Here is a 14,695-nt window from a genome sequence, read left to right as displayed (position 1 = left end):
AATAATGAAGTCTGATGGCTGGTGTTTTATATCTGCCTTAGTATTAGATTTTTCAATATTCTGTAGTATTTAAATTTTTTTAACATTTTTAGTAGCAATAAGAATTGTTTTGCATGAAAATATGTTATTATTTTAAACAATTTTCATCCAAATAAATATCAAAATAAATTATTAAATTTAATTTTGAATTTTAAACATGTTGAACTTTAGCTTTAGAACACAATAGTAGTAATTTTTAATTTTTTTCCATATTTTATCTTTGTTTTCAGTTTTTCTTCTATTTTGGCTTATAAAATTCCTAAGGAAGATGTTCAGTCCCTTTCACAATCTTTTTTTAAGCTGGAAGAAGGTAAGTAGTATTTGAAAAACATTTATGTTGTAGCTTTCAAATTATGAAAGAATTTTGTTTTAAAAGTTTAAAACAGGGGACTCAGTTTATTTTAGAAACTATGGCAGATAAGAAGATAACCTTTTATTCATTTAATCTAAGACACGGGTAAACACTAATGTCATAGGGATTTTGTGGATAAACTCTATTGTAATGTAAACCTTTTACAATCTTTAGAGAGCATTGGCACAGTTTATCACATTACATCTATGAGAAGGGTCAGCTTAATTATCGAGTCTTTGCGGTTAGTCCAGCAGCAAGAGCTCTGAGTTTCTTGAATCCTTACTTCATACTGGTCCATAGAAATAGCAACACTATCAATACTCCAGTGAAAAAGAGAATTCTGAGTGTAGGAGGGGTGGGCAGTCCCCAAAATTTTAAGGAAGCTTATAGAATCTTGGCATTTTAAAAATAAGTGGGTATGTAGGATAAATATATATATGCTGGTGACAGTTGAGGGAGATCACCTCCTGGAAGAATCAGGTATTCATATGCAGATTATTTTATGGCATTTGTAAACTGTGAAACAACCTATATTTATGTATAAGGTTTATTATTAATAATTTTCAAAATAACTACAGGATTTTTATGATTATTCTTCATGTGATTGCTGAATATAGAACAATTTCCTGATACTATATATATTCTTGTCACAGCTATGGATTAATGGGTTTTCTTTTGCAAAGAACACTAATTAATTATTTTTGTATCTGTAATATATGTATTCACATAGTCAGGTAAAGTTCTGCTTTCCTGGCGATTTCTTTATGACCAAAGAGAACACCTGAACTACTTATGGAGAATTAAATTAAAGGAATGAATAGAATAACAGAAATTTGGTATTAACTTATATTGCAAAGGAATCTGAAATAAATACAGAAAAATTTATGGGCCGGGCATGATGGTTCACACCTATAATCTCAGCACTTTGGGAGGCTGAGGCGGGAGGATCCCCTAAGCCCATGGTTTGAGACCAATCTGAGCAACATAGTGGGAGCCTGTTTTTACAAAATAATTTTTAAAATTACCCAGGTATAGTGGCTTGTGCCTGTAGTCCCAGCTACTCAGGAGGCTGAGGTGGGAGGATTGTTTGAGCCTGGGAGGTCGAGGCTGCAGTGAGCCATGACTGTATATTTGCTCCGTTGCCCAGGCCACTGTATACCAGCCTGGGCAACAGAGCAAGACCTTGTCTTAAAAACAGAACCAAACACACAAAACACGGTTTATGGAGATAGGACCAATATCCAGAATCTAGTTCAAGAAGCCAGAATAGGCTACAGTGGAGTCGGAGAATGGAAGATAAGAGAGCAGGGATCACATGAAAAGAATCACCAGGAAAAAGATAATGGAGGAGAACTTAGAAAAAGTGAAATAAGACAAGTAACATTAAACATGTAGTAATTAGGGCTATAGAAGAATTATAGGTGTGGGGAAGAGAAAGGAAGTAAGAGGGAAAAATAACTTGTTTTGGCAGCTTCAACTTTAAGTGAGTTGATGACAGAGACATTTTAAAACAGATTGTTAGCTACTTTGGTATGTATGGCCGTTTTTTCAAATATTGATAAGTAAAATACTATTTTTGTATTTTAATAGCTAAACATGCTTTTGCCATTGAAGAATACAGCTTTTCTCAAGCAACATTGGAACAGGTACTATAAAGTTAAATTTTTAAAAATTATTTTATAGAAGAAAGTATCTGATATCGATTGTTTTGGTTTATATTGGAGAGGGAGAGATATTGTAAACCAGCGACAAATTGTTACTGGATAATCTTAAACTTGGTATAATTTTAATCAACCATAGGTTCTTCACTTACTAATTTTTTAAATTTTATTTTCTAAGTTGATATTATTTTAAATTGACAAATCACACTGTTTATCGGGTACAGTGTGATGTTTTGATACTTCTGTATAGTATGGAATGCTTAAATCAAGCTAACTTCCATTTGCTTATTTTGAATATCTGTTTTTTTTGTTTTGTAAAGAAAGTGTCATGATGGTGGTATTTCACATTAGTGTATTTGAAATTACATTGTTTAAGTAGTTATGAATTATTTTTTAAAAAACAAATCTATTAATCTAAAGTATTCATCTTTTCATGTAACTTTTGGAAATAACTTACTCTGTTTGAATAATGTTAATAAATCTCTTGATACTTGTTAAAATAACTAGATATAGCCGTGTACCATTTCTGATTTAGCTAAAAGTTCTTTGAGATACTTTAGATACAGAATATTGTATTCATTTATTTCTTTTCACCTAGGTTTTTGTAGAACTCACTAAAGAACAAGAGGAGGAAGATAATAGTTGTGGAACTTTAAACAGTACACTTTGGTGGGAACGAACACAAGAAGACAGAGTAGTATTTTGAATGTGTGTTGTTCAGTCTGCTTACTGGGACTTATTTCTTCTTCACTTAATTTTAACTTTGGTTTAAAAAGTTTTTTATTGGAATGGTAACTGGAGAACCATGAACGCACTTGAAATTTTTCTAAGCTCCTTCATTGAAATGCTGTGGTTGTGTGTTTTGCTTTTCTTTAAATAAAACTTATGTATAATTAAGTGAAACTGCATGTTTGTATTGAAGCATATTGAACTATATAGTTTGTATGTCATCTTTTTCACCTTTCAAAAACAGTGCTTCTGAATTTATGATTTAAAGGAATAGTATAGAATAGTTTTATTTTGAAGTTATCTTTAAGTTTATGCCATCTTCTTAAATAAGTATGTAATGTTCCAATCTAAATAAAAAACTAATTCATAACTAATGCATAGAAAAGATACATAAAGCAATGTGAAAGTTTCTTGCTTCTCCTTTTTAATTTCTAAAAAAACCACTCTGAATGGAGGTTGTCATCCGCAAAAGCTAAAGAGTAGCACTAGGAAATCTCAATATAGAGATTTGAAGAAAGTGATATCCACTAGGGGGCAGTCATTGATCATAGTAAATGAAATGAGACCTTGTTCTATTAGATGATTTTAGACATAGGTAATTAGGTATGTGAAATTACATTTCTTTTATTTAAAGTAAAATTCAGAAGGTTTTAGTTATCATAATTAAAGGAAGACTGTGTGTAGAATGTTATGTAATAGTCTGACTCTGACTCTGTGGCTAGAATGACAGTTATCTATGGAGGTAGAAGAATTAAGCCATACCTTTTCCCTCATCACTCTTAGAACATATAAATTTTTTGTCATCTTCCTTACAAAGGGCACATTTAATTTTGTTCTTGAATAAAATATTTTATTGGATATTTTTATTGATAAACTTTAGTGAATATCTTTCTCTTTTATAGAGTTTTAAGTAGATCAGTATATAGATTTATTTAGTAACTTACCTCATTGACTTTGGAACATGGTGAGATATGAATAAACTCTTTCAAGGGTTAAATTAAGAATTATAAGTGCAGTGCACCTAATTCTTTTTAATAAGAACCAGAATTTCATTATTTGATAGAGTTGAAGGCATGGCTAATATTTTCTTAGAAATACTTCTTTGTAGAACCCATGTATTGGCTAAAGGTATAAAACAGTGTAAATAATGCTAATTGACATTACATTTCAACCAAATGAAAGTATTAACTTCGTAAAACAAATATATTGGGAGTGTGATTATTGTATAGAGAGACTTAACAACAACATCAATGACAGAAGGATTAAGGACTGAGTTACTTTAAATAAGCAAACCCTTTCAATGGCATTATTAATTCTTTAATATAGGCAAAATTTAATGAACTTTTAGCTTTATTGTATAATAAGACATCTGTGATTTTAGGCTCTAGCAGCAGATTTAAAAGTGTTCTTTCTTGGTACAAAGTACATGACTGGTATTTTCCCCCATTGCTGGGGCAGTTGCTATATGCTTTCCTAAAGTATGTATAATGTTCACATAAGTACCCAGGGACCTCTTTTTTGGGATGTGCTTTTGAAATTATGTGTAACCTTGAATACTTAAGTTTAATAAAAACAACAAAATTATATCTATTGTTTACTAAGGCAGTCACAAAAAAATATGTTTTTTTTAGAACCTGACCATCCTAAGAATGAAGATAGAGCATGACTAATGTAGAAAATTATCTGCTTTTGCATGTAGATTTGGTAACTTTCACTTTACATTTGTGAATGTATAATTGGTGCAAAGTAAATTTTTTTTCCTGCAAAGTGATAGTCACAATCATGTTATTAATTTTGTTCATTTAGTTACTTTGCTTTTTGAGTATGAATACATGCTCTTGTAAACAATTTTAAAAGACATTCAATTTTATTTTTAGTTTTTATATACTCAGAATATATTTTGGTTGTTAATTAAATTATATGTTCCCTTTTTCACAGTAACAAAATCTGACTCAGGAGAAATATAATTCTTAGGAAAACAAGGGTAAGTGAGCTGGAAAGCAAAGGAGACAAAAAGTCAAATATGATATTTATTTATAGTGTACAGTTCATGTTTCTGAACATATTAATTTTAAAATGTCTTAAATTACTGATCTCAAAACTTTTTTCTATATCAATACAGATAAATAAATAAATATACATGTTAGGCAAAAGCAACATCACCAACCTTACATTTCCCATCCATGATCAAATTTTAAAAGGACAGTAAAAGCTGAGCTTTACTGAGTGAGTGTTTACTGACTAATAAGGCAAGAAAAAACATGATGAGTGTAGTTTACATCTTACTTTTGTGGGCTCTTAATTTTTTTTTCCAGTTTGTTCTCAGTAAAGACTGTGGGTTTTCTTTAAAATATTTTTTTCTTTTAAATTGGCACAAATTATCTTAGGTCAGTATTTTCTTTTTAATCATTAAGACATGTTTAGAGTAATGTAATTCAACAACTATTTTAAGTGATTATGTTTCCAGAAATGGATTCTTTGGAGAGAAGGATGACTATCAGTTTTTGCCCTGTAAGATCTTGGAGATCTATAAGATAGATACTTATATAACTTACATAAAATACATATATAACATATAACTAGCTATTATTTTATATAACTAGCTATAATATGACAAATCCTTTGCTAGTAGTACTAACAATGTTTTATAGGAGCACAATTAATTTTACTTAGAATAAGTGTTGTTGTCATTGTTTTTATTGTTCTGTTGGTCACTCAAAATTTCATTCTAATTGTGCTCTGAGTTTGTTAAAATACCATAGTGTATTTTTGTGTAACATGTAAATAGGCATTAATTTTTGAGAAATAGAAATGTTTATCCTTAATGTATTTTTAATTTGCTAACATTGATTTTTTAATTTCTTTCCTGAAATAGCGTATTACCTAAAATGAAAGAATTTATTCTCAGATGAATAATTTTTGTATCAGCTATTCTTATAAGGTAAAAGTTTAATTATTTTTTATTTATAATGTGTTGTATGTAAGCAATTCTCAGTGCTGCTCTTTAAGAAAAATAAATATGATTATATTAATAATAAGCTTTAAGAGTTGAAAATTTAAGACAAGTCATTTTGTATACTGAAGTGAGTTCTTTGTTATTTAGTGCTGGTAATTGAATAATGGGTAGCTCATATTAAAAATGATGCAAAAACCTGGCACTAAAATTGGTAGTAATTTTTTTAAGTATCTGAGGCTGGTTTTCAAGTGCAGAAGGAACATTGACAATTACTTTATGTTTTAATTTACATTCAGATTTTAAACATAAATTAGGTATGTTTATAGATCTTTTTATCTTGAATGTATTTTTTTGTAAATAGAAAGCAATCACTTTAACGTACATATTATTACATATAACAGGTAAATTATTCTCAAATATTTAACACTACTTACATATTTATCACTTTCCTTAGAATTTTTGAATAAATTCATTCATACAAACACTTAGGCAATATTTTAAATTTAATGAACAGATTCTTCCCAAGTACCTAAACAACTCTTGCAAATCAAATTACCTTTTTAAATTAAGAAAATCAAGTTCTCAAGAATTTCAAGCATCATTTGGTGTTTCTTTCATTTTTGAGATAGGGTCTCACTTTGCTGCCTAGGCTGGAGTGCAGTGGCACAATCCCGGCTCACTCCAGTCTCAAGCTCTCAGGCTCAGGTGATCCTCCCACCTCAGCCTCCTGAATAGCTGGGACTACAGGCATGCACCACTGCGCTCAGCTAATTTTCATATTTTTTGTAGAAATGGGGTTTTGCCATGTTGCCCAGGCTGGTCTCTAACTCCTGGGCTCAGGGGATCCTCCTGCCTTGGCCTCCCAAAGTGTTGGAATTACAGGTGTGAACCACCGTACCTGGCCTTCAAGCATCTTAAAAATAGGCAACATACACAAAACTTCCTGGTTATAAGGCTTGCGACCACACTTGGATAAATATAGTAATGTGTTGCATAACAACATTTGGTCAAAAATGGGCCAGTAGGATTATAAAATATAATACTGTATTTTTCTTGTGTCTTTTCTGTGTACAGAAATACTTAACTACTCTGTTACAATTGCCTACAGTATTAAGTATAGTAGCATGCTGTCCAGGTTTGCAGCCTAGGACCAGCAGGCTGTATCATATAGCCTAGATGTGTAGTAGGCTATTGCCTTAGCACAGTGACAAAATTGCCTAATGATGCATTTCCCAGAACATATCCCTGTTGTTACATGATGTGTGTACAAGATTCTCAAATAAATACAGTATTAGTACACTAATCTGAAGTAATTTTTTCACCAGGTCTACATATATACCTTTGCAGAGTTACACATTTGTCAGTAAAAAAGCTCACACTGTCAAAATTTATCCCTTTGATAATTTCAGACCAAGAGATGGATGCTAATTAGGTTTCTGAGTTAATGATTGGGACTGATCAAAGGGTATCTATCAACTAAACTAAATAATGATACAAGCATAGAACCTGGATCTGCCTTCTAAGACTAAGCTGGCAACTGTTGAGGTGGCCCTTCGTTTATGTTCGAACTTTGATTTTTGAGCTTTTAAGTTGTGAGTTAACTCAATCTAAGTTTCAGGTTTTTGCAACCCAGTATTTTCCCTTAAAACAAGATGTTATTTAGGTTTTATTATTACATTTCATCCAAATTCATGATAATAGGACTTTCCAATTTCTGTGTTGTGACTATAGTATAATGTGCTTAATTAATGAAAATGAATTCCTCAGGCTGGGTACAGTGGGCCACACCTGTAATCCCAGCACTTTAGGAGGCTGAGATGGGTGGATCATTAGGGTCAGCAGTTCGAGACCAGTCTGGCCAACATGGTGAAACCCTGTCTCTACTAAAGATATAAAATTAGCTGGATGTGGTGGCACATGCCTGTAATCCCAGTTAGTTGGGAGGCTGAGGTAGGAGGATTGCTTGAACTCAGGAGGCAGAGTTTGCAGTGAGCCAAGATTGTGCTGCTGCACTCCAGCCTGGGTGGCAGAGCAAGACTCTGTCTCAAGGAAAAAAAAAAAAAAAAAAAAGGAAAGAAAGAAAATGAATTCCTTACCTGGGTTGCAATTTTACTGTCCTTTCTGTTTTGTAATTCTTATGTGTCTGATTAACCATAATACTATGGTCATTTTACTGACAGAATGATACCGTTACTGTTTTGGTTCACCTTATCTAATTTTTGTTTATTAATATATCTTTGTCATATAGTTGTAGGAAAAGATGTTGAGTGCTAGTTTTGATGTATATGTATTGGCTAGTAATTTCTTTGGCCAAATTATACTATTGATATTGTTATGTGATTAATATGTAGTTGATATTTGTTTTCTGTTGACTACATTTAAATTCTCATACATAAATATACATGAAATCAAGTTTGTGATAGAATGACATTAAAATTGTACATCAAGCTTTACAAATTGGTAAGAAATCTCAACTTCTAGTGTTATCTGCTAATTTTAAAAGACCTTATATGCATCTTCTAATTCTTTAGTAAGTATGTAGCCTTTGAATTTACCTTCACCAAATTAAGACACCAGATAGTTTTTAGAGCCATCTGTGATGGTGCATAAAGTCTTTAAGGTTTAAAGAAAGACTGCTTTTCATTATTATTCAGTATTCACAAATATTTTATTGTATGTCAGTTAACAAGCCTTTTCTAAGCACTAGACATATACATTATTGAAACAATAGGCAAAAGTCTCTGCCCTCACTGAGCTTTTATTATAATAAGACAAATTACCTACTTTAAAAAATACATAACATGTTACATGATGGGGAGGGAGATAAGGACTCTTGGTGCTGCAGATGAAAGCACACTGATCTCATGTAGGCAAGACTATACTGAGAAGGTGAGTTGGTACTGCAAGTACAAAGGCTCTGAGGCAAGATGTGAGTGGCATATTTGAGAGAGAAACGGGATCAGTGAAGCTTTAGCTAACCGATCAAGGGGGCACTAGTGGAAGATGGGATCGGACAGACACCAAAGGGCCCGTATAGACATTTTATTGACCTTCAATGAGATCAGAAGTCATTGGAGGGTTTTGAGTAGAGGTGTGACAACATTAGGCATATTTGAAAGGGACAATTTAGCTGCTGTGTTGAAAATAAATCAGATATGAGAGGGCAGAGCACAAGAGACCTGTTAGGAGGCCTTTGCATTTGATTAGGCAAGACATGGTGAGTTGAATCAGGAAGGTGATAAGAAGTGGTCTAATTCTGAATATTGTGAAGGCAGAGATTATAGTACATGGGGTATGGGAGAAAGAGAGTCAATGACACCCGGGTTTTTGTTTTTTGTTTTGTCTGAGCCTCTGGAAGAGTAGAATTATCAGCAGTTATGTCTCTGAACCTGTCTTCTACCAGTATCATCAAGTGGATGAAGAAGATCATGGAAGTTCAGGTTTGAGGATTTGAGGGAAAGGTCAGTTTTTTTTTTTTTTTCTTTTTTTCTTTTTTTGAGATGAAGTCTAGCTCTGTCGCCCGGGCTGGAGTGCAGTGGCCGGATCTCAGCTCACTGCAAGCTCCGCCCCCCGGGTTTATGCTATTCTCCGGCCTCAGCCTCCCGAGTAGCTGGAACTACAGGTGCCCACCACCTCGCCCGGCTCGGTTTTTTGTATTTTTTAGTAGAGACGGGGTTTCACCGTGTTAGCCAGGAGGGTCTCGATCTCCTGACCTCGTGATCCGCCCGTCTTTGAGATGCTCATTAGACATCCAAGTGGAGATGTCCAGTAAGCAAAAGAAATAAATATTGGGAGCAGTGTTAGTTTTGGAGCCCACTCACAAGCTGAGAGTCACGGGGTATGGAATGGTATACCAAGGCCCTAGTAGTAGTGAAACATAGGTAATGTTAACTGAGGCACACTGCCAGAAGGCAAGGGGTCTTACCCAGAGTAAGGAAATTCTGAGAACAGATTTCAGACCCAGTGGCACAAATCTTAGCTACTGAATAACTGAAAAGAGGAAATTGTAAAGTGAAATTGAGTTTGTGATTGATTTCTTGGGAAAGCACTGCTGGGAAAGAGGAAGACAGCTTTGGAAGGGGCCCATCCCTTGGAGGCTTGATGATGTAGAGAAGTCAGGCAGCTGAAGAGTTCTACAGAAACAAGTTAATATCACAGTCAGAAGACAGACCACCAAAATCTCCCTACATGGTACTGTTTGCTAAATTGCATTTCACTGTACCCACAGAAGAGTGTGTTAGTTTGGAAACTAGGTTAGCCACCCCAAACCCTTCATTTCTTCTATTCCAGGACCATAGAATGGCCCATTGTTCCAGGTTCCTGTGGATGCTGAAATGAACTGCCTGTATTCCCCTTCAGAAATACAGAACTTATTTCTCTGGCCTCTGAGAGTGCTACCATAAAATAGGTCACAGTTTTCAACTCCCTAGGGCAGCCTTAGCAAACTAATACAAGCCCCATTCCAGGATCTGCTCCTGACTTCCTTCCTAATGGCCAATAACAAGGATTAAGACATAAAGTAACTTGGCCAAAGTTGTGCTGGTATTTCTGAGGGAAGAAACGTACTGTATCACACAAAAGCTGCAGGAACTAGCCACATCTACCCATAAAAGCTAGGAGAATATGCATGGGACTGGATTCTAAGGGTGCATGATCAAACGATGCAGAATATAAAGTTGAATAAGAGTTTATTCAGAGTACTCTTCTGGCCTGAAGGATTTTTAATGTCCTGGCAAGAATCCCAAGAGATGGTTCTTAGCAAGAACACACTGTTAAGATGGTTCCTGCATGGAAAAAGCAATGACCAGCCCAAAGTCATGTATAAATATTGGAAAGCCATGGTACATGATGCAAGAAAAGGGTGAAAACACCCAGAAAATCAGGCATCCTGTGTGGGTGTACTATATGAGTTTGGAAAACACAGTAGATTATTAAATTCAAACGAACAAGGAAGGTACTATTGAAGGGCACACCAATATCACTATACAGCTGGTGGTGGCTGTCCTATGAGCTGATGGTAAGTGATACCATTATAACACTGGGCTCACAGAGAGCAATGGAGATGATAAAGTCTGGACTAATAGAGGCCAGGTGGCAGCACTTAACTATTAGAAAGCTAAGAAACCATGTGGAAACAATTACTGTAAGAAGAACTGCAGAGCTCTCAACACAGAACAACTCTGTTGAAAGCCTTACACTGAGAGACTTGACCAAATTTTAGCATGGCCTCTAGCAGCATAAGGCAGTGTCCCTAGGGTGATCGCAGGTCCCTATCCCCATTAAAAAACCTGTCTGAGAAAGCTAAATGCTACCAGAAAAAATCTACTTTTTGTGTAGCCAACACATGATAACAGGCCCTTGATCTCCTTTCTTAGAGCATTGATTTACTAAAAGGAGCTTACAATTATAAATATGCGTCTCTTGCAGTTCACACGTTTCTTTTCTCCAACAACTTGGGAACCATTCTTTTTAAAAATAGTTATCAAGAAAGATAAGGCCTCTGTCTTCCAGTCTCTATGAGAGGATAGAATCCTAACTTTGATAATTGCCAGCTAAGAAACACAACTGACCTAATCACATTCACACTGACCAACCCTTTGTACTTTTCTATTTCTCTGACTCTGCTGAGTCCCTACAGCCTCCCTACTCCCACTCTCCTTTTTAAACACCCCAGTCACCTCTGTACAGATCAGAAGGCAACTCAGCTCTTTCCTCTACTGTCAGTAGTTACCAAACATAATTTGTTTTCACTGCTTTAGTATTCAGGCCATGTTATCTTTGACAATAGCTAGGCTGTAGGGGATGGGGACAGTGATCCACAGTTACGGAGATATTTAATAGAACATTGCATCTCTGGGGGCCAAATGAATGGATCATCAGCAGAGTACTCAGTCTTTACAGTTAAGTCAGTGATGGGTGATCAGGAGGTTGAAGACAATTGTGTCAACAAAAGGTCATGAGCCCTCTCTAGTTTCTGGATCTGAGCCAGTTTTTGTACCCACAACCCATTGAAAGAGAAGTTGGGTCCCTAGGAGGAGGGACCCTGCAAGGATATATGGTATTGGTTTCCTCAGACCTCCTCCAAAGTAACATACAGCCTTTAACTCAGGTAATTATATACTGGGGAAAGGGGAATGCCCAATCATTTTAAGGTCTGTTTACCACAGGGTCAAAGTTGACGCAAGTCCAAAGACCCAAAGTATCATCATGGCCCCTCTGACAGAGTAGGGGGCATTTGAGGTCTAGGTAATAACTAAAATCTTAGCCTAGATCTAGTTCATAGAGAATCCACTAGTCTGTAGACCTATCTGTCATGTCTCTAGTCCCTGAATTTGTAATTGGAATAGATATACATGGGAGTTGGCACAACCCCCATTGTTTTCTTGACTTATGGGGTAAGAACTATCATCGTGTGTATACTAGTTTTCTAGGGCTGCTGTAACATAGGACCACAAATTGAGTGGCTTAAAGCAACAGAAATTTATTCTCATACAGTTCTAGAGGCCAAAAGTCCAAAATCAAGATGTCAGCAGGGTTGGTTCATTTTTGGATACTCAGAGGGAGAATCAATTCCACGACTCTTTTTCTAGCTTCTGGTAGTTGCTGGAGTTTTTTTTTTTTTTTGAGACAGAGTCTTGCTTTGTTGCCCAGTCTGGAGTGCAGTGGCATGATGTCTGCTCACTGCAAGCTCCGCCCCCCTGGGTGCATGCCATTCTCCTGCCTCAGCCTCCCGAGTAGCTGGGACTACAGGCGCCCACCACCATGCCTGGTTAATTTTTTTGTATTTTTAGTAGAGACGGGGTTTCACCATGTTTGCCAGGATGGTCTCAATCTCCTGACCTAGTGATCCGCCCGCCTCAGCCTCCCAAAGTGCTGGGATTACAGGCATGAGCCACCGCGCCTGGCCAGAATTTTTTTTTTTTTTGACAGAGTCTCACTTTGTTGCCCAGGCTGAAGTGCATTCGCACGATCTCGGCTCACTGCAACATCTGCCTCCCAGGTTCAAGCGATTCTCTTGCCTGAGCCTCCCGAGTAGCTGGGATTTCAGGTGCCTGCCACCATGCCCAGCTAATTTTTGTATTTTTTTGGTAGAGACAGGGTTTCACCATATTGGCCAGGCTGGTCTCAAACTCCTGACCTCGTGATCTGCACACCTTGGCCTCCCAAAGTGCTAGGATTACAGGTGTGAGCCACTGTGTCCGGCCAGTTGCTGGAAATTCTTGATGTTCTTTAGCTTGCAGATGCTTATCTCCAATCTTGTCACATAGCTGTCTTCCCTGTGAATGTCTTGTGTCTTCTTCAAAGGTTGCCAGTCATTTTGAATTTAGGGTGCACCCTACTCCAATATTACCTTGTCTTTTTACATCTGCAAAGATCTTTTTTCTAAATACAGTCACATACTGAGGCTTTTAGGAAGGACATGAATTTTGGGAAACTATAGTAGGAAAATTGTCCTAGCCCCAGCCAAGATAGGAAACAAAAACATTTCATTTTGGGAGAGGGAATGGGAAAGGAATGGAAGAAATTAGTGCCACCCTTAAAGACCTAAAGATGCAAGTGGGAGGGAGATAGTCTTTATAATATTTCCATGTTAATTGCAAAAATCCAATTCTAGAGGAGGATATTAGTCTAGAGAAAATTCAGACTACTGTTGGCTTCAGTTGCGTAGCTTAACCAGATGTGCTATGTTTGCCAGAGCTGTTTAAGAAGAGTTTCTGTCACGTGGTGTACAACCACTGATTTGGCAAATGGCTCATTTTCCATTCCAATCAGAAACATTTTGAATTAATCTGGAGTGTACAAAAGTATACATTTTGCTTTGTCCTACGGTTCTGTTTAAGGGTTTCCTTCTTCCTGCCAATAAATTCCAAAAGAGACCTGGATCAGCTGGACATTTCATAGAACATGACACTTGTCCACTCCATTGATGACATCATGGATTAAATGAGTAAGAAGTGGCTAGTACATTGGAAGCCTTGGTTAAACATTGTGCTGTAGAAGGAGTGTATCAAAATCCAGTGCCATTAATATTTAACCAGAAAATAATAACTTTTGCCATCTCCCCTTTATCCAGAATATACTGGATTTCTCCTTAGGAAACGTGTTTTTCACCAAAGTGATTTGCTATTGTTTAATACAGGGTATGTTAACCTTGGCACTATTGACATTTTGGGCTGGATACTTTTTTGTTGTGAGAGGCTGTCCTGTGCGTAATAGGGCATTTGGAACATTCCTAGCCTCTTCCCACCAGATGCCAGTAGCACCCTCTCCCAAGTGACAACCAAAAATGTCTCCACACTTTGCCAAATATTTCCTGAGGGAGGGTTGGAGTGGGGGTAGGGGGAGGAAGACAAAATTACTCCTGTTTGAAAATACTGATTTAATGCATTGATTTGGGTTGGAAATAGATTCATTTATCCGGAGGTGTCAGAATCGTTAGTTCTAACGATTTTCTGTAGTTTTTCCATACACAAGTAATGTTTCATACTCGGTGCTCAAAGCAGGTAGATTCTTGATTCTGGTTCACTCAGACTGAGGTAGTAGATAGAAAATTTCAATTCTAATCTTGTAATAAATACTTTCTATCAGTTTTATAGGCTTTATCTGCAGACTTATTCTCAAGGTCTTTGTGCATATTTGAATGCATGTCTTCTTTCAGTGCTGTTTTGAGTTAATCTTAGGTTATCTTTGAATATTTTGTGAACTATCTTCTTACATGTGAAGTTATTTATTTGCTATTCTTAAGTCATTTCTCAATGGGGTTCCCAATTTGGGACTACTCACTTTGGGCAGGGGGAAATCACTGTTTACATTATAAATATTAGAAGTAGTGCCCTGGATAAAAAATAAACTGTTTATGAAGACAGTGTGGCAGATCCACAAGTTTGAATAGCTTTGCTTACATTTTGAAGTTCAAAGAAATAATCTTTTCAAGAAATCCTACTACTATTTGACTTG

At 36.0% G+C, this 14,695-nt stretch overlaps 2 protein-coding genes across 3 annotated transcripts in view; both read left to right on the top strand.

The window, feature by feature from the left end:
* The window catches only part of ABCA5 (ATP-binding cassette, sub-family A (ABC1), member 5), a 78,500-nt gene extending 75,330 nt beyond the window's left edge, over window positions 1-3,170 (top strand). For both annotated transcript variants that reach the window (XM_011933726.1, XM_011933652.1), the window contains 3 exons: window positions 270-349; window positions 1,982-2,037; window positions 2,651-3,170. In XM_011933726.1, the coding sequence (XP_011789116.1) occupies window positions 270-349; window positions 1,982-2,037; window positions 2,651-2,758 (244 nt within the window). In that variant the 3' untranslated portion in view covers window positions 2,759-3,170. The remainder of the gene's footprint in view (window positions 1-269; window positions 350-1,981; window positions 2,038-2,650) is intronic.
* Window positions 3,171-5,407: 2,237 nt separating this feature from the next.
* The window catches only part of ABCA10 (ATP-binding cassette, sub-family A (ABC1), member 10), a 92,795-nt gene continuing 83,507 nt past the window's right edge, over window positions 5,408-14,695 (top strand). Inside the window, exon 1 of the mRNA XM_011933821.1 lies at window positions 5,408-5,722. The gene's annotated coding sequence lies outside the window, so the exon portion shown is untranslated. The remainder of the gene's footprint in view (window positions 5,723-14,695) is intronic.

This window comes from Colobus angolensis, unplaced genomic scaffold (assembly GCF_000951035.1).
Source record: "Colobus angolensis palliatus isolate OR3802 unplaced genomic scaffold, Cang.pa_1.0 Scaffold1, whole genome shotgun sequence".
Classification (NCBI taxonomy): Eukaryota; Metazoa; Chordata; class Mammalia; order Primates; family Cercopithecidae; genus Colobus; species Colobus angolensis.
The sequence above is the reverse complement of the archived record's forward strand: the minus strand, read 5'-3'. Positions and strand labels throughout refer to the sequence as shown.